General features: G+C 45.2%; 1 protein-coding gene across 9 annotated transcripts in view; it reads left to right on the plus strand.

The window, feature by feature from the left end:
• Positions 1 to 17,521, plus strand: part of GNG7 (G protein subunit gamma 7) — a 136,424-nt gene extending 118,903 nt beyond the window's left edge. For 6 of the 9 annotated variants that reach the window (XM_050933981.1, XM_050933975.1, XM_050933980.1 and 3 more), the window contains 2 exons: positions 7,205 to 7,323; positions 11,536 to 17,521. In XM_050933981.1, coding sequence (XP_050789938.1) covers positions 7,243 to 7,323; positions 11,536 to 11,661 — 207 coding nt within the window. In that variant the 5' untranslated portion in view covers positions 7,205 to 7,242 and the 3' untranslated portion in view covers positions 11,662 to 17,521. Of the gene's footprint in view, positions 1 to 1,981; positions 2,105 to 7,204; positions 7,324 to 11,535 lie in introns of all 9 variants that reach the window. The other 3 variants (XM_050933973.1, XM_050933979.1, XM_050933977.1) reach the window with 2 other exon arrangements.
• Positions 17,522 to 18,936: the final 1,415 nt, after the last annotated feature.

The following is an 18,936-nucleotide window of genomic DNA, read 5'->3' on the forward strand; positions in this document are numbered from 1 at the left end:
ACAGACTGTGTTCTTGCACTTTTCATGCTGTGTTCCTAGCCGGAAGTAGCCACACTCTTCTCCAGAAAACAAAAGATAAAGGGACAGATTCAAGTGACAAAATCGTAGTTGAAGCCCATTTCTTACCTAATGTTAGTATTCGTGCTACAGAGGAACATCACAACTTTTTAAAATCTAACTTGTTTTTCAATCTGTCTGTGACTTACACATGTTCTTTTCTCAGCTTGGGCAGTCAAACATGCTGAGTCACTTTCTGGTTCTCATGCAGTAGTTCAGCACTGCAGTGGTTGGGTTGCAAATGCTGCAGATGAACAGTCGTTCTTAGTCTGGCTAAACAATACAACAATCATAAGTACCATAATCTTTGAAGCTACTAAAGTAATCAGACTGGGCCTTGGCATTTTGTGGGTAGGTTTTCTTCCTTAGACAAGTGGTAGATTTCTTAAAAGACCATATTCTGACTTGCCTTGCACACCTTGTCAGTACAAAGAGCATCAAATCTGTTGCACTAATTCACAATCTGTTGCACTGCTATATTAGGCCTGGACTTCCTTGCTGTGTATAAATTTCACTGTCATCTTGTCCAGACAGTTGTGTATCATTGATCTGCACTGTCAAGCAACTGGTACATTCCATCGTAGAGAATTTGTGGTAGATTGTAATCCCTATGTATTAAGGCAGCGGATTGAACTCAGGACTGGGAACCAGGGAACTTCAGATTTCTAATCCATGCTGTCACTTTGTGTGTGACCTTGGCCATGTCCTTTTTCTGTACATCAGTTTTCCTGTCTGAAAAATGGGGCTATCGTTGGGGCTATCGTCTGTTTGACCAAGACCTGAGCAACACTGGTCTGGTCGGGCGTAGTTGCTTTGCAAGCACTTCTATGGGCCCCGCTAGTTTGTGTGGACTTTAAGCTTTCATTTAAAAAAAAATCTTTTCTTTAAAAAAGCTTCCTAGCCTCTATGACCGTGACGAAAACTTTCCAGATGTGACCTAGTGCAATACTTGTCATTTGACTCTGCCAGGTGACAAAGCAGGGCAATTAATCTCACTTAACACTGAAGCCTCATTATAACAAATGTACAGTAACTATCAACTGTGCTGTCTTGATCATTTTAGCAGAACCATTCAGCTATTCTGGAATTATTTTAGGTAGAGGAGAACTTGTACCACTTTTTTTTCCAATTTGACTCTTGGACAGTGATTCTTGAGGTCCAATTGATATTTTCATAGCACTTTGTTTCCAAAGTGCTCTAGACATGCTAAGTATTTACTTTATTATGCACTTTGGAATCCTTTAAGCTGAAAAGTTGTGTAGAAATGTAGTGTGATCTGTAAACATTTTGCACTAGTGGCATATAATACATCATCTCTAATCTGACTTGCGTTTCTTGGGCACTTAAATGTTGCTATTTGTGATTATTGCTGTTAGAATCATGTCTTAGTTCTGTCACATACATTTCACATACAAAGATATTATACCCCACTTCCCCCAAAACAGAGCAGAATTGCAATTTATATCTCAGCATCCTCCTTTCAGTCCTGAAGCTGCCAACCCTTGTTAAGATGGCAATTGTATCCCCTTACAGTAGGCAACTGGTCTCATTGCATGTAGAGAGCCTTATGGATTTACTTTAGTTCACCGGGCTGCAGTTAGACTATGAAAAAACAGGTGAAGCAGAAAAGATGCAAAATAAAAAGGCAGTGTAAAGTGACATACTCCTGCAAAAATGATCAACTGCTTTCTAACATAACTGTAAACAGGGCTTGTCATTTAAACATAGGTTACTCGTTCAAATGCTATTCTGTTTCTGAACTTGCATTCCGGGGTGTACCAAGGCAACATGGACAATTTCACAGCCCAGCCATAAGAACGCTGCAAGGTACCATCACAGAACAGAAATATACGTTGTCCTTTTGTTGTATGCATCGTGTTGATCTTCAAGACACTTGATCTTTCTTTTTCTTTTTCTTTTGCAGTGTTGTAGCCGTGTTGGTCCCAGGATACTAGAGAGACAAGGTGGGTGAGGTAACATCTTTTATTGAACCAACTTCTGTTGGTGAGAGAGACAAGCTTTCGAGCAACACAGAGCTCTTCTTCAGGTCTTTTTTCATGTCCTTTTCTAGTTATTATTTCAGTGTCTTTATTGCTTGAATGAGCAAAGCAAGGTTTAGCATATTCATTAGGGTGTTCTCCATCTTTAGCAACTGTTTGTCTACTCGGGACTTACCAGGAGAACATTCCCAGGGAAATGTAGTCGTCAGTTTCTCAACAGTGTAACAGTAATGTAGTTCATGCTTAGCCTGATGCCTTCTGGTGTTGAATAGTTTTATGTTATGGGTTTATGTTGCTCTCCATTCTTTATTTTAAGGGAGCCTTTAGGCTGCACTTTCTCAAACCATTACATCGCAGTAGCATGCAGATGTTGGTATGTGTACTACTTCATGCACTTATCTAAACAGAGTAACCTTATGATCGTATTCCTTCCTCCCTGCTTGGTGTCGCATCTAAAACTTAGATTGGAAACTCTCGGGCAGGGCTGTTGTCCCACCTCATCTTTTTGTTGCCATAAAACTAATATACATACCAGCAGTGGCTCTTAGTGATGCTCTGCTTTGAAATGGGTAGAACGTGGATTATATTGCGCTCAAATGTTGTTTGTTGGTATGTCCCATTACTATACCCATCAGCTGGGGGAGTTTTTGTCAAAAAAATAGGATAGTGCAGCAGAAGGAAATCTGCCTACCTTCAAAAGAATGAGTTATTTGTGGGCTTTTTCCAAATTAACCATTTGAGGGATTTCTTCTGCACTTCTTGAAGTGACTAAATGAAATGTCATTTATATGTTAAAAGTGAAGGACATGCGTTCATTGGTTCTGTGTTGCAAACTATTGCAGTCAATAGACAGTGTGTAGCTGCAGATGGACTCTCTTAAGCCAGGGCATGGGAGGAGTATGGACTTTTGCCCTTTGCAAAAGGTTTAATTTAGACTATCGGCTTAAGAATTGTAAAGCTAGCAGAAGAGGCAGATAACCCTGAGGAGCATGGTGACAAGACCTGTCCTTTGCTGTGTCAGATTTGTCTCTCATCTGGAAACTAAGCTGAATGTTGATGTAAATTAGCTCAAATTTGTGCATGATCTTGCACTTATATCAATACCCTAAGTAGGGCATTGTACTAACTTCGTTAAATAACAGGCTTTGGCTGATTCACCGGTGGTGTTCCATAAACAGAAAGCTGTAAAGGTACACACAAGTGACTTGTGCTGTTGCAAACATAAATGGTGTCTGGTTGCTTGTATGTCCCCCCTTCAGCTCTGTGATAAGTCCTTATCCAGATGAACAATTAATATTTTAACAATGACTATTTGGGTACTTTATTTGCAGTAAGGTCTTGATGGTTCTCTTCCCTGGTCCTAATACCGCTGCATATGCTGTAGGAAGTAGTCCACTGTAGCTCCCTTTTTAATGATAATCCTGCTGTCTAATAGGATATTTCACCAGGCTATAACTTACTTTCTTTAGATATGTAAATGAGACATCACTGATCCAAACATGCTGTTGGCTGCACTAAAACCAGCCTGCCTTTCACACTGTTAATGCCATAGACGCGTACTACTAATTAATACCTAATTCTGGCTTAATTTAAGTATAAGAGCTCAGTGCTAAATAAGTTTGCTTCCTATAAATGATACAAGGTTGCATCACAGGCCACTGACATTCCTCTTCTGAATTTGTCAGTATTTGTTAGGGAGACTAGCAGTTCTTATGTAGCTCTTCATACCATAATAACCTTTTTTCAAGATAAAGTGCCTTTTGCAGCTCCCAGCGTATGTTGGTACAGTCTCAAAAGGCTACTTTTTAAAGCAACTATTTTCAAAACTGTTGTGTGAGAGGGAGGTGGAACTGTGGTTGCTTTATCATGGGAAAAGATCAAATCTTGGAGCGTCCTACGCACGCGCTCTCCCTAGTCAGACTGTGTCTAGGAAAGTGCTGAGTCATAAAAGTTAAAGCTGTGCCAAGCACCCTTACAGGCAATCTCTAGGAGGCAGATTGTACTGCGGAGAAGCAAAGTTTTTAAGATTGTGACATTTGGGTCTCGTGAGGGTAGTTGTGCTGAGACATACAATTAAGATTTTGAAAGGATCCCATCACTTTTTAATTCCAGATACCATGATGCCCTGACCTGCAGAGTTACCCGAGTTTGGATTTGGGTAGTTGCAGGTGCCACCAGTTTGGGGCAAGACCTACTTTCTGATGTAAACCACCTGGATTTTCTCTCTGCAGCTTTTCTTGAGAAACTAGAAATTCTACATGAGCTGACTTGCCTCCTCCTGTTTTAAAAATAAATAAATAAATAAATTGCCTGCTCTTTTAAAATACTGTTGACTACAAATTCTCCGGTAACAGTATGTTAAGGGTTGGTACCTTGCACTGATAATATGTTTCAGTGTACAGGGAAGGAAAATTCTGAAGAAATTCCTCCCTACTGCATTAGGGTGTAGTCTAGTAATAGAATTAGTAATGTTGGCTGAGACACCATTTGTTTTTCTTCAGCATTCAATGTTACAGAACGAAATTCATGAGTAGAATTTGTCATGGATCTAAAAGTTCAATGAGGATTGCACAATTCTGCCAAGCAAAACATGCCCAGAGCATGCCATTCTGGTCTAGAATACACCCCTGTAATGTCTATATTTAGACTGAGAGGAATATTTTTAAGCAGGACAGATGCCTGTTTTTCCCTCTTAAAAAGAGCAGTTTAGTGTCTGCTTTGAAGCTCTCTGAGTTGGAAACATTGTGGATTAAAGCTGGCACACCAGGATTCCCGTAGGTGGCTGACTAGAGATCCAGGAGTGTGGTTCATCTCCAGCCTGGTGCTTGGTCTCATTTTAAGTTCAGTTGCAATTATCAGGGGGTTGGTAATTGGCGTAGGAATTGCAAGATGGGAGGCAGTGTTAACACCATCCCTCCCTCTTGTCTCAGTTCCCACCAGTTTCATGCAGCTCCTGGATAAGTCACTGTCAGGAGATGCCCAGCAGGATCTTTCGGATGACCTCCTCTGTAGCTGTCCTGGGGTAATACAAATGTAGCAGCAGCCTGTGGGACTAGTCAGTGGCTGGTATCAGGGAGCAAAATTTGCCAAATGAGTCAGGCTGAAACTGTGGCAGAGGGTCACTATTGCATATCACGTGCTGCGTCCATGATTGAACACTAGGGGACTGCCATGTCACTCATCAGCAACAGATTTGGATGGCAGTAGCAGAGGTTTATTTTAATTTGAATAAACCTGCCGATAAGTAGATAGCACCCAACATTGTTTTTGTTACTTTCTGGCATTAAAAAAGTGCATTCAGCTATTCTGCCTTGATTGCCCTGAATTTAACTGGCTTCTGCTCTGCAAATTCATTCATGGGATAAAATACCAGGGCTGGAAGGGACCTCAGGAGGTCATCTAGTTCAACCTCCTGCTCAAAGCAGGACCAATCTCCAGGCAGATTTTTTGCCCCAGATCCCTAAATGGCCCCCTCGATGACTGAACTCAGAACCCTGGGTTTAGCAGGCCAATGCTCAAACCACTGAGCCCTAGTCCTGGACAGTTAAATTGTTGCCTCAGCTTTCCTGTGCAGCCCCTTGGAACCATGTTTGTTCTGAGCCAGGCTGCAGCTGCCTTAAAATCCAAGGCGTAAGCATGGTTGAAACCTTGCTTGTGTCTGCACTGCACAGCTAAACAATACAACCTGTGGTGGAGACTCACCATGTCATAAGAGTCCCCCAGTGTATTTGACTTTCTGCGGCATTGATGGTACCCAGGTCTCAGTCCCTTCTGCATTGGACCCTCCATCCCAGGGCAGCTGAGCAGGTCACAGTTCAGAGACAGACAATGAAATCCCTTAATGTTGCTTTTTGTGACTCTGGACCATGCTGCCACCTCCTCTGAAACATATCGCCTCCACTGGCACTGTTCTTGTGCACTTGGCTTTCATGTGCATTCATGGCCTTCTTTTGCAAGACCTCATCTGAGACACATGCTCTTAATATCCCTGTAATGGCCTTGCATCAGCTCATCTGACTTGCTTCTCTGCTTCTTGTCTAGCACTGGGCTTCTTTCTGGTGTGAAAGCTTTTCCCTTTGTTCCTGCAATCTGGGAGAACCAGGGTCACCCAGAGGATTCAGGGGGCCTGGGGTGAAGTGGGGGAGCTGCGGCGCTTGTACTCACCCGGCAGTGGTCTGGGTCTTCAGTGGTGAGGGGCCCTTCAGTCGCTCCGCGTTTTCTGCAGCACTGAAGAGCCCTCTGCCGCCAAAATGCCACTGAAGACCCGGACCGCCGCTGTGCCAGGACTCGCAGGACCCCTGTGGGGCCTGGGACAAATTGCCCCACTTGTCCCCTGCAGCCCTGGGAAGAACCTCCTTGGGTCTCCTCTGCTCCTTGACTATCCATCTAAATTCAGATCCCAGCAGAGACTTCTCCCTTATCGAACCGTTTGAGCTTCTTACTCTGCTTTTCAAAGGCACCCATTTAAAAATTGCTGGGGGGTGATGTGTGTTGTTTTTGTATTGTGCTAGTGCCGAAGGGCCCTAATCATGGATCAGGGCCCCACTGTGCGAGGCTCCATGCACACAGAGCAGAGAAATAGTTACTGCCTCAGAGCTTCCAGTCTAAGTATGAGATGAGACAACAGGGAAATGCAACAAATTGACCAGGACAGTGGAAACCTCAGGAAACAATGAGACTCGTCTAACTAAAAATGTTTCACCTACAATAACTGAAAAAATGTTCCTGTTAATTTTTCAGTCTGTTTAATTTGTGAATTTGGTAGCACTTTCTGCATAGTCTTTTCACTTTCCTCTGTAGTTAGTTAGCGTCTCCCTTGCTGAAAAGACCCTTATAATATATAAACAGGAGCACAAGAATTACCTTTTATTCAAAATGTATCTAATAAAGGGAACTTGGGAAAGAATCACAACATATTACATGAGATCTCTTCCAGAATGGTTACATGAGTGTCTTGTTGCAGTTCTGAACAATGACATCTTATATATGTTGCATTGGGTTCAGTATGAAGAAAAGAAGTGGACAAGAAGGTGAAATCCTGCTGTTTTAAGACTCTCTCCCTGTCCAGCTTTCTGAGAGGGTGTAGCACAGAGTGAACCTTTTGCTTCTTAAATCCAACCTTTTACTCTCTTTTTGCTTTGTCGTAGTGTTCTCAAGTGCTGGGGGCTAGAACTGATGGCAGACAATGTCAACGACTAACAACATAGCACAGGCCCGGAAGCTGGTGGAGCAGCTCCGTATCGAGGCTGGAATTGAGAGGATCAAGGTGAGAAGGGGATTGGGCGTATCATGCACGAGTAACCTTTCTCTCAGTGGTTATGAGGAGGGGAAGAGGGGGGCTCTATGTTCAATGCTTGTTAGCCTGTGCCAGAATGGGCTACGAAAAAATAAATTAGGTCCCCTCCATGTTGCTCTTGAATCAATGCCTATTGCTAGCAAGTTTCCTTTAACTCATGGGAATGGCTGCATGTTGCCCCTCTGTTAACGCCTGCATATTGCTCTGTTAACGCTTGTTTGGAAAAACATTCGGTCACCATTACAGTCATGCTATGGGCAGAACCAGTTCTCTCAACTCTGCACTAAAAGCACCCTGTAGCAGAGGCACATGCTGCTGTAACCTCTTCAGTGGACTTGGGTTTTGCAGCACCTGTTAGTGAATTCTGCTTCCCCAGTGAGTACCGCACAAACCATCTCAACTTTTATTTCTCTCTACCCTGCCTGAACACGGTTCACAACCTCTGCCAAAGGGTCTCTGGCTGCACTGCTGTTTCTCTGCCATTGCTGTGTCTTAAAATACAAAATAAATGCAACGTCTCTGTACGCACACACACGTTAAACTCTGCTTTGAGGCATTTTATCACAACATTCTTGAAGAGTTTGTTTTGGGCAAAGGGAAATGGCCTCTGACCCCTCTTTCCAATTCCCAGGAGGCACAGCGGGTGTGAGAGTGGATCCTTAGGGACTGTACTCTGTTCTGGGATCCATGCTCCTCTCAGCCCTCCAGGAGGCTGTCGTGTCTCCATTGAGCATGGGATTTCCTGTGGGCAGCTTCTGCTGAAGGGTACAGCTGCTAGTTCGTGCATTAGCACCTTGTACTAACTGGCCGTGCTGGCTGCAGTCATTCTGTATCCTTGCCTACAAACTGCATTGTCTCCTGTGACTCTCCTGACCTCTCTACCCCAATGGACAAGACTCCCAAGGTCCTCCTTAGAACCCTGGGCTCTTGTGCCCTGGAAGAACTGCACTTGTCCAGACGGCCAGCACTGTCGCTCCCATCTGGAAAACGACTTGCCTTGTATGCACTGGTTTTTAGGGGCAGGAAGGTTGTATAATGTTTCTGCTGTCAGTGGCTTGAAGTGAAGCTCCGGGGGAGCGGAGGGGAGGTGGGTGGCTGGGTAACTGCAGAGAAGTGTTCATGAAAAATCACTTCCTGTCAACAAGCAGAGCAAAAAAAGCCTTTGGATGGTGATGAAAGACACAGTAAAAACTAAAATAATGGTTAAATATACATTAATTCTTCCTGGTTTAAGATTTAAACGCTTCCTGGTTGAAGAATGTTTTCTTTGACTGTCAGTTCCTGCAACTCTTGCAGGGATAGATTCATCATCTTGAACTTTTGATGGGCAGGGAGAGCTACTTCTGCTTTGGAATTTCTCTCTTTAAATCCAGCCTGAGGTTTTGTAGCTGTTTTTAGGGGCACCACTTTCCAGACTCCAGTGATGCACTGATCTGAGAGGCCAGTTTGGGGAAGACTCAACAAATTACAGGTCTCCCTGGCACAGACATTGCTGAGTCTCCAAGTATTACGAAGTGTCTCTGACTTTCAGATCCAAAACCACGTGTGGTGAAGAGCAAGCAGGGTGTGGGTATAGTTACCTGCCTTTGTGCTTATTGTAGAGCCTTTGCTGGGGGAAAGAACAGCAGCAGCAGGACTGCAGCATACCACTATGTAGCATGTATGGAGAAGACGTGCTGTCTAGGCCAACTTTGGGTTTTCGTTGTGGTGTTTTTTTGTTTTTTTTTTGTTAAAGCCACAAACCAAGCCCTGGCCAAGCAATCTATCTGCTGGTCCTGTGAGAGAGTGGATCAGATGCGCATGATTTTTGCCTCCCCCACATCTTTTTTTTTTTTTTTTTTTTTTTTGTTCCTTCTACATCCTCCGTTTTCTTCTCTGGATGTTTCACAGCTGAAAGGAGTGAAATGTCTATCTGCATTGCAAATAAATGTGGGTGAAGTCCTATTTCTATCACGGGAGAAAAAGGTGGGCTTCCTTGAGGAGTGATTACTAAAACATCAGCTATGAAGATAAATGCAAATACTGTTCCAGTCCTCTGACGCTCCACCGCCAACATGTTGTTGAATGAGTTGGGAGAGGAGCATGGCAGTATGTTCACCCCCAGCTCCAGGATGGAGGGTTAGATACTCAGAGAATTGAGCAATGAATGACTTCAGCTGGACCTGACACTGTGCAGGTTTTATGCTTCACCAGCACATCACAATGCTGATTGACTGCACACTTCTCTCCTGTTCATGAATAACTCACTGTGCCATCCAGCCTCTGTAGCTTTCACACCTCTCGTACAGAATATCACATAGCATCATAGAACTGGAAGGGACCTCGAGAGGTCATCTAGTCCAGTCCCCTACACTCGTGACCGGACTAAGTATTATTCCCGTTGTCTCTCTTCCTACTCCCTTATTCAGTTCATTTCAGCTGTTTATAGATCAGTTAAAGGTTTAGGATCACTGCCAGGGCTTTCAAGCCCACCTACTGTCAGACTCCTGTCAAGATAATCTCTCTCCCCTCCCTTTGCTCTGGGATTAGGAGTCATTACTGTTCCTTAGAGCCTCATGTATGAGTAGTTGGTTTCATCTGGAGGTTTGACCTTGTCACTGATTGCAGAGGAGGTAGTTACTGTCCCCTCCACATATTTGGTCAGGATGGCTAGTGACAGCTGATGTTAGAATCCTGCCATGACTCCTAGGCTTTCGGTACTTTTTGTATTATTGCACTAGTGTCCGAGACTCCAACCATGGTTGTGTACTAGGTGCCGTGCAAATAAACAGTGATGGTCCCTGCCCCTCAGTAATAATAACAGAGGGTATGAGAAAGTATGGCTGGAGAAGTGAGGCACAGATGAAGTGAGTTGCCCAAAGTCAGTCTGTGGCAGAGCCCGGAGCTGAACCCAGATCTCCAGAGTCCCAACCCAGTGCCTCCAGCACAAGGCCAGCCTTCCTCTGGCTCTTTGTATGCTGAGTTGTTGCTAGAAGGTTTAGAAACTGAAATGCACCAAATTGCTGAATCTTCCAATGTAAGCGCCTCTTCTGCAGGCTGTACGAGGATGTATCCTGACTGCATCCTGGGGCGAGGGCATCGTGTAGGCTGTCTTCCTCCTCCTCCTCCTCATAATTACTCCTACCAGTGAGATCTGTTAGACTAAAATCCTCTCCCAAGGGCAGTAGTGGAAGCTCCTTTGCTTGGGTCGATTGTTCGCGCTGTGGACCAAGTGCTAGAAAGCAAAGGACCATTCTGTGCTACCCAAGGATGTGGGATGGAATTAAGTTTAACAGGGTCTTTTCATTCTTTAATCTGTGATTGCGGGTAGGGTTTGCAATGGCACGCTCTGATGCTGAAATAGAAACCTAGAATAAAGCTATTAAATATGAATAATTCACATCTGGGACCAGAAGAGACCTCCCTGTGATGTGATGAATCTGTATGTTTTGTGTTAGCCTTATGTACAACCAGCTATTAAGTCAATAGCAAAGGATACCGTGTTAAGTACGGTCTCCAAAGCTGACGAATCCTCCCTGACTTAAAGCTAACCACGTATCCCAGGCTTCTAATTACTAAAAGGTGCATCCAAGTTAGCCGCCCTTCCATCTAGTGTCTTGGTTGGGTTGTTACTCCGGGTTCCAAGTTCTCAAAATAAATCTCTGAACTAAAATAAGCAGAATCATAAGTAACGGCTTCTAATGCTTTCAATGCTGTGGTTTTCAAAACCTCCATTTTTAGCAGCAGAGAATGACCACTTCCAGGCATGTATTCTCTCCTAACGTCCTGAAAGATGACAGAAATATTCCCCCGTCCCATAAGTAATAATTTAAAAAATCAAATTCTCTCGCTTTTTTTACTAGAACAAGTTTTCCTTTACACTTGTTTATTTTTATACCTGAGTCTTTAGCATTTCTTTCCATGCTCATTTCCCCTTTTTATTTCTGGTGATCAGTTTTGTAGAGTTCCCGTAGGGAAACATTAGATTTGTAACTTCACCACCCCTAAAATTCCAGTCTCTGTCCCCTCCTTGGAGTATTTGCTGCACATCTGTATAACTCAAAAATGTTGAAGAGCAGCTGGTCTAGTGCAGGCTGCATGGGCTGAGTGTTGCCCATAAGGGGAGTTTGTGGGGATATCCAAGGCATTCTCACTAAACCTGTTCTTTCTCACTAAACCTGTTCTTTCTCTCTGAACATTTAGGTCTCCAAAGCATCTTCTGAACTAATGAATTACTGTGAGCAAAATGCCAGGAATGACCCACTGCTGGTTGGAGTACCCGCCTCGGAGAATCCTTTTAAGGACAAAAAGCCTTGTATCATCCTATAGCTTTCTTTGCTCTCGCGTGCACGCACTCTCTCAGGCAGGGCACCGTTCTGTATCAATTTAAACCAAGTCCCAAACTTAAAACTGCGCAGAGAGATAAACACTAAATGTTGGATTCAAATAGAACGTAAAATCTCAAATTTGAAGTGTTCAGAAAGGGGCTCGGCTGCTCCTGGGCGGTTTCCGTACTGAGAGGAGTTCCAATTTAAAAACCGTCAGGACAGGCGGGCGCATTATTAATACTAATTCTAGTTTCAGGGTGGTGGGGAAACAAGAATTTAACTGCATTTGCCAATGGGATTCATGGCCTCTTAAAAAGATGGAGTTTTGACCTTTAAAGTATTTGGGCAAAGCTTTGGGTGTACTTTTGATTCAATTAATTATTCCAGTTGACGTATTCAAAGAATTTCAGTCTGATCGCTCTGTTTCTTGGGGAGGAGGGTGGGAGTGGCTGTTTTTTAATTTTGTTTTTTAAATGGATATTATAAATTAGTAAATTCAGAATTATTGGTGGGGGAAGGAGAGCAGAGTGTTTGACAGCTGCATTATAATGTGTAATGAAATCATGAAACTTTCTCTCTCCATGAAATGTGGCATGTGGTTCTGAAGCATCATGTGATCTTATGGTATTTGTTACAAGCGAATCCCATTGGAGGGAATATACTTTGTAGAGTAACCCATCAGCCATGAAAAATGAAATAACTCTCCTTAAGTCGTGCTTGGCCCAAGGCAAAGGAGATGTGGGTGTTTACACCCTCTGATCACAGTTTGGATTTTTAGTTCTGTGGTGTTGCCACGATTTTCCTAGCAGAATTGCGATGTTGAGGGCATTGAATTGGGTTTGTTCTGCCTTTTTCTGATGGGTGGTGCGATTTGTTCTGTTCTGCAGTATCCTGTTGCCACTTTTCTATCCTGGCCTTTCAGAGATTCTAGGTCCAAAACACTAGAAGTGGCCACTGTTAACCTCTCAGCTCTCCTTCCCTTCTCATTAGTCATTAACATGAATCTGTTGCATTCAGCCTATTCAGGGAGGAGCGAGGCGGTTTAAGGCTGTCAGGAAAAAGTATTAACTCCAACAGTTCCCATCCCTTGGAATTATGAAATTTAACTAATTTTTCATTTACCAACATAACTACGGGCACTGCAAATTTGGGAACAAACTCAATGCAGAGCAGGCAAGGGAGAAGGGAGGTAGTCACTGCTTCTTTGCCTGTGTCACCTGCTGCAGGATATAAGCGACTGTAATAACAACTGGGCCTTTTAACCTGCTTTGTGGATCCTTGTTGCAGCGTGCAAGTTCTGAGCACCCCCTCCCCTGCAGTGCAACCCAAATGGTGCTTGGGAGAAAGATCAGAGCTCAGGGAAGTACTGCTGCCTCTCCCGCCTAGTTAGATCTGTTAGCACGGGGTGCATGCTGGGAACATTTTATAAGAACACAACAGAATTCTGAACAGTCCTCTGGCACAGCAGTGGATTTGCTTACCAGCTTATAAGAGAACCTGTCCAATGCTGTCGGCTTTATCTAAACAGTCAGGCCTAGATCTCTTCCTAAAAGAGAATACCCAGGTTTCTATGGAGAAGCAGGGGAATGGCACCCTTCAGAGGGATGGGGGATGAACAAGCTGCTGAGGCTGCAGAACAGTTACTAATTTCTCATTTCTGATTTAAAACGGGAGTTGAATACTGGCAAATTCAAGGTGCAAGTACTAATCGTTTTCACTTGACTCACAGGGTGTCCATTTGTACATATTCTTGCCACGTTTGGGTCCAGATTGTGTTCAGGATGAGAAGGAAAAAAGCCTCCAATACGGAATCCTAGGAAGCCTGCCACACTGAGCCATTTCCCCAGTGTTTTAGGTCTTTTGGGAATGTCTAGGCCTTTAATAGAAACCCAGTGCTTTGCATTTTTGGCACCCTCAAATGATGGCAGGCCAGAGAATGCTTCCTGTCACCAGGTTGATCTCTGTGCAATGGACAAGAAACACTAGAGGAGAACCTGGGTTTGAGCTTTCATGGGAACTCTGAGGATTTCGGCTCTTCTGAGGTGCAGTCTGGGGGAGGGAAGACTTGCATATCAATAATGGAGACTGCACGCACCTTTTAATAGTAAAATGAGCAACCGGGGATTTGCCTTGAGCCCAGCCTAGGCAGGCAGGCACTGCACCCCCGTTATGTCCGTGGCGCTCCTGGAAGGGAAAAGTGTTGCAGCGTGTGACGCTCTTGAAGGCGGTTCTGGAGCCCAGGCTATGCTCTGGATTCGCAATCCTGGCATGCCATCCAACAGCAGTTACTTTGAGTGAAATGGGGCACTAGTGCCACAATACAGGCTAAAATCTATAGGGATAATAGCTGAGTCATTGACACCAGCCCTTGGGCAGAAACCTAGCTTCGATTCTTTACCACTCAGTGTGCATCCAGTGCCTGTCTGCTTGGGGAGTAACTCTCGACCTCTCTCCATTCAATGTGAGATTTACTACTGGGGAGGGGGGACCTAATAATCTAAGTCTGCCTCTCCTAAATGCCACTCCACTCGACCTGCTCATGTAACTGATTGACAGGGTTGGCTTTTGACAGGACGGGAGCTCCTGTCATGCAGGAGAGACGAGCTCTGTTGATCTCCTGGGTTCCAGATATTTTGCCAGCAGCTTTTTATTACATGATCATTTGCCTTCTTAAACAATTTTTTAGAACAATCACATTTGTAACACTACTGCAAACTGCCACACATACCGTACGTCGGGCTGTCGCTTTCGCCTGGCTTTCCGGGGCCTCGTGCTGAGCTGAGGGAGCTTCAGCCTTCCACTGGCCTTTCCAAGGGCCCTGGGTGACTCCCTTTCCTGCCCTGCCTTCGCTTGTGTGCCACAGGAAGTGGGCAGCAGTGGGGAGGGTATTGCTTCCCTCTGCAGTGAACCATCCCCAAGACGTGCTCGTTAAAGGCCTCTGGGCTGGCACAGCATTCCCGCGCCTCTCCCTTGCACTGTGAACTGCTAGCTTGCTGTAGGCCGTCCAGTGCACAGCGTTAAGCTTGCTCTGTCAGCCAAGAAACCCAATGGGCCTCTCCCGGGGCAGCCAGCTGCCTTTGGGGCTTCCTGTAGGCTGAGCTATTCCCATGAAATCAGCGAGCGATGCCTTTGTTCTCCTTTATCCAATATGATTTAAGACTCTGTCGAAGGTTACTCCTGTAGTGGGAAATTAACACTGTCCCAAGAGGTGTCTGGGATTCTCCCCAGTGGGGCGTTCTCCTGTAGACTAAAGATTCCTTCTGTTCTTAACCTAGTGTGGGTCCAGCCTTATTTTTCTACTCCAGATTGCTGATTCTTCCTTTACGTTAGAGAACAGTGTATGGTGCTATCATGGGCAATCTAGGCAGATGCACGAATTTCTGGGTCAACAAGAAGACCTGGGCTCTTCATGTGCATAGGAGAGAGCTAGTGACAGAGGTTACTGCAGAAGCTATCCACTTCTACTCCACTCCAGACCCAAGCAAAGGACAGGCCAGTGTCATTAGCTCGCACAGCCAAAGGAGTCTCCCCAAACCTACACCTCTGAGGTTGACACCATCCCTCTCTCCACTTCCAGCAACCCTTTTGCGTCCCATGCCACTGCCATCTTCTCCCCAAAGCTCTTTCGAATCGTCCCTGGGTCAAGCTCTCACCCCCTGTACCATTTCTGCAGGGTTCGGCTTTAGTAATCATATAAACTGCTGACCCTTGGTTCCCCCACAGGTCATTCTGCTGTTGAATTCCACCAGCCAGTCATTTAATAGTTTAGCAAATTAGTGTCGATCTTCCTTTTCTTTCTCTCTGCCTGGCATATCCAGTACGGCACCTTCACCTAACCTCCCTCTGTCTGAATCCCTTTAGCGTGCCAGCCGGTTTGATAACCAGGGAGGGTGGTCCTTTACACCATGAAGCTGTAGTGGAGTCTAGCCTCTGCCGTATTATCCCATGTGTGGAGAAGGGCTGCGGGGGAATGGTCTTCTGGTGCAGGACACAATTTGAGAAGGTGGGGGAGATGGGAAGGGGAGAGGGGACAGGCCACGTGTGCCAAGCAAGAGCCAATTCCTTTGATTCATACAGTCGATGTTTTTGTGGTTTCCCCACAAGAGCTATGCAAAGAATAGGGGGAGGAGGGAAGCTGGGAGCAGCTGGCAGCTTGGGCCCCACTGATTCAGACCAGGTTTTCATGAACCCTTCACACGTGCATGGCCTGTGCTGTCAGGAGTCCTTGCCCCTCCTTGGTCTCCACCGATGGAGGTGAATGGAAGTCCTTGGCACTATATAAGGGGAACGGTAGGGCGAAGGCAGCTGGGTCTGAACAGTTATTTCTGAGGGGGGCGGGAGGGTTGTTAGGAGCCTTGCCACTTCGTATCTGATGTATCTTCAACTGGTGACTTGCCTCTAGGTGGAGAAATCCTCAACCATTTTTAGTTTTTCCTTGTCTGAGTAAATGGGTGATCATACCGTAGATGTTTTTGTATAGCATAAATATAAGTGCAAATTACAGTAGCTGCTTGTACTTTGTTAGTGTATTTGCCAAAAAAACAAACAAATAAAAAAATGACAGTTTCAGGACTTTTTAAGTGCTCCGAAATGTAAAGGGGGGAGGATGATTGTGAGCTGAATCTGTGGCCAGCCAGCCAGTGCCAGCTCAGCACTTACTCCACAAATGCCTTTTTGGGTGGCAAACATTCCCAAATTTATCTGAGGTTTCTTTAGCATGTGGTGAAGCTGTTGCCTAAAATAGAAAGGTCAGGGATGTAATCTCTAGGCCAGCCCATTCCCCTTGCTATTGGACGGCTTCCTGCTGGGCTAGCAAGTAGCCAAGAGGCTACCCTGCTGTGTGCCAAGTATCTGGGCCCCAACAAACAGGTTAGTGACACAACAAAGGCTGCATGATGTCTCTAGCTGGAAAGATCAGGCAGTTCTCCCGCTCCTGGAATGTTACTTATGGCCTTCCCCATAGATGGTCTCTGTACTTGAAACCAGGCATATGGTTGCCTAGGATTTGGGATTATTTCCCATCCAACCCCCCCTTAAACAGCCCCCTTGTTATAAATGTAACTCCAGTGCTCTGCCTCTCCAGGATGCATCTTTGGTCCTGTTCCTCTTAGAATAAAGGCAGCTTTCCTTACCTAGCTCTGACCAGCATCCTTACCTGTGTGAGCCAGGCTTATCCATTAGGAGAGCAGGCCAGCTGAGCACTTGGCAACAAGACAGAGCAGCAATGCTTGCTTCTGTGCCCCCTTTGCACTCGGGTGCACTCAGCCCTGTGACAAACAAGAGCGCAGAGCTCTAGGTGCTTCTAAAAAGCCAACCCCTTTCATACTGTAGTGATCTCTGGGCCTCAAGCACTGTGTCCATGTCCTTCAATTCACGTTCCAGCTGTGTGAGGAGGGGCTTGAAGGGTGTTCCGCTCATTGCCCTTAGGAAATGCTAATGGGGAACTCATCGCTCTTTGCCCAGTTCTGGGAAACAAAAGTCCCTCTTCCTTTTACGAGAACTTAAAAAGTCAACTTTATTTAACTAGAGTAAAAATAACGCCTTTCCGTCATCAAAACAAGAAGCCACGCATCTAACACTTAGCGCTCTTCATTTCTCTCTCTGGTTTATTATTCCGATTATTATTATTTTGCCAAACTCTGATATTGTTGCCAAATGCAAATCAAGGGTTGTAAAAACTGTATTTTAGGAAGTAATCAGTGTATGTAATGTAGGTTCTTCAGAATGTCTGCATTTTTGGATCTCTGGTTTTTATTTCTGGTGTGCCATAGAACTATTTCTTGCACAGTGTTTAATATTTTGTGGAATTGTTGTTAAAAAGTGAATTGATAACACAATAAAAAGGCTCACTTTTCATTTTACCTGGTATGCTGTTTATCCTTCGTACAGCCGCCTGCACTGAGAAGCCATTTCTGCTAGCCAGCCACAGTTCCTGAAGACTGAGTAGAGTATTACCTTGCCAGAGTACCAGAGACTAAACACAGCCAGCTAGATCTGCAACTGGTGAAAATGAGAGCAGCTCCACTAGCTTCAGTGCCAGTTTTCACTACCTGAGGTAGGGAACCAAATTGAAGAGACTGCTGCTATTGGCTGTGGCTAGCCAGCATAATTTTGCATTTGTATTGTGGAGGTTTTAGCCCCGAATTCCCGAAGCGCTTTACATACAGGAATCTCTGCCGCCGCTGTAGAACTGCAGCAGCTCTGGGGTGGGATATGCAGCAACAATCCTACACAGCAGTTCAGGGCAGAAGTGAAAACACATCTAACTGAAATGGCAGGAGACATGGGATGGCAGGAGCCTAGACAGTGCAGTGTGAGGTTCCTCAGACCCTGCTCAGTCACTGCACTCTGGCGCTGAGCTCCCTGCAGCAACCCTCTGCTGCACCATTCCTAGAATCACTGAAACTGAACTCCATTATCTAGTTCATCTCCCCTGCGACTAGTGCAGCCTTGGATCACGGTGCACCTGCCCTGATTTCCCTGTTCTAGTCCAGGGAGCCAAGGATCCGGGTGACACCACACCGCAGTCCCTTGCTGTTCCAGCCCCCAGTCTTCTCCAGCAGTGCTACGTTGGGCCGAATGCTCTGGTGTGGGTGTATCCCCAGGAGAGACTTTGACCACGGGGCTAGTGCCTGTTTGTGGTGCGAGCCAGGATTTGAATGAGTTTCTCTAAAGAAAAGCAACTGGGTTTTATTTCTGGTTAAGCACCTTCCCTGCAGACCTCCCAGGATTGTCCAGAGGGGCGCATCACGGCCTGACTTGTAGTGTTTCAAAGCCACTGCAGCTAATCAGACTTACCCAGGATTCTCCAGTAACCAGGCATTACTGAGCTGAGACATTCCTGAAAGGGACTGATCTCTGCAGGGAGACACTGGGCCAGATCTGCACCTTCTGCAGGTTTTAACATACTTTTGATTGGTTTGGGCTTCCTTCTTTTATAAAGTCACTTGTCAGATTATCATCTAATGACATAAATCACATCAAGTGTTTATTTCCCTGGGGAAGAAACAGCTGGAGCACGGTCGCCAACCCCTCTAGCTTGTGCCCAGTTCTGAAGTCAGGATCGTTGAAGAGTTGGAGCATTTGGAGAGCATGTTCAATCATCAAAAATCATTCCTGTCCAAAGCAACGGGGTCAGGTTACCGATTTGATTTTCCTTGCAGAATGTGCCTAACTTGTACCTATTGTAGAATCTTTCACACACGGAGCCTCAAACCACCTCCCACCCAGGAACCCTGCCCAGTTCCTGGGAGGCAGTGATGGGTTTAACACACTT

The sequence above is a fragment of the Gopherus flavomarginatus genome, chromosome 24, assembly GCF_025201925.1.
Source record: "Gopherus flavomarginatus isolate rGopFla2 chromosome 24, rGopFla2.mat.asm, whole genome shotgun sequence".
Classification (NCBI taxonomy): Eukaryota; Metazoa; Chordata; order Testudines; family Testudinidae; genus Gopherus; species Gopherus flavomarginatus.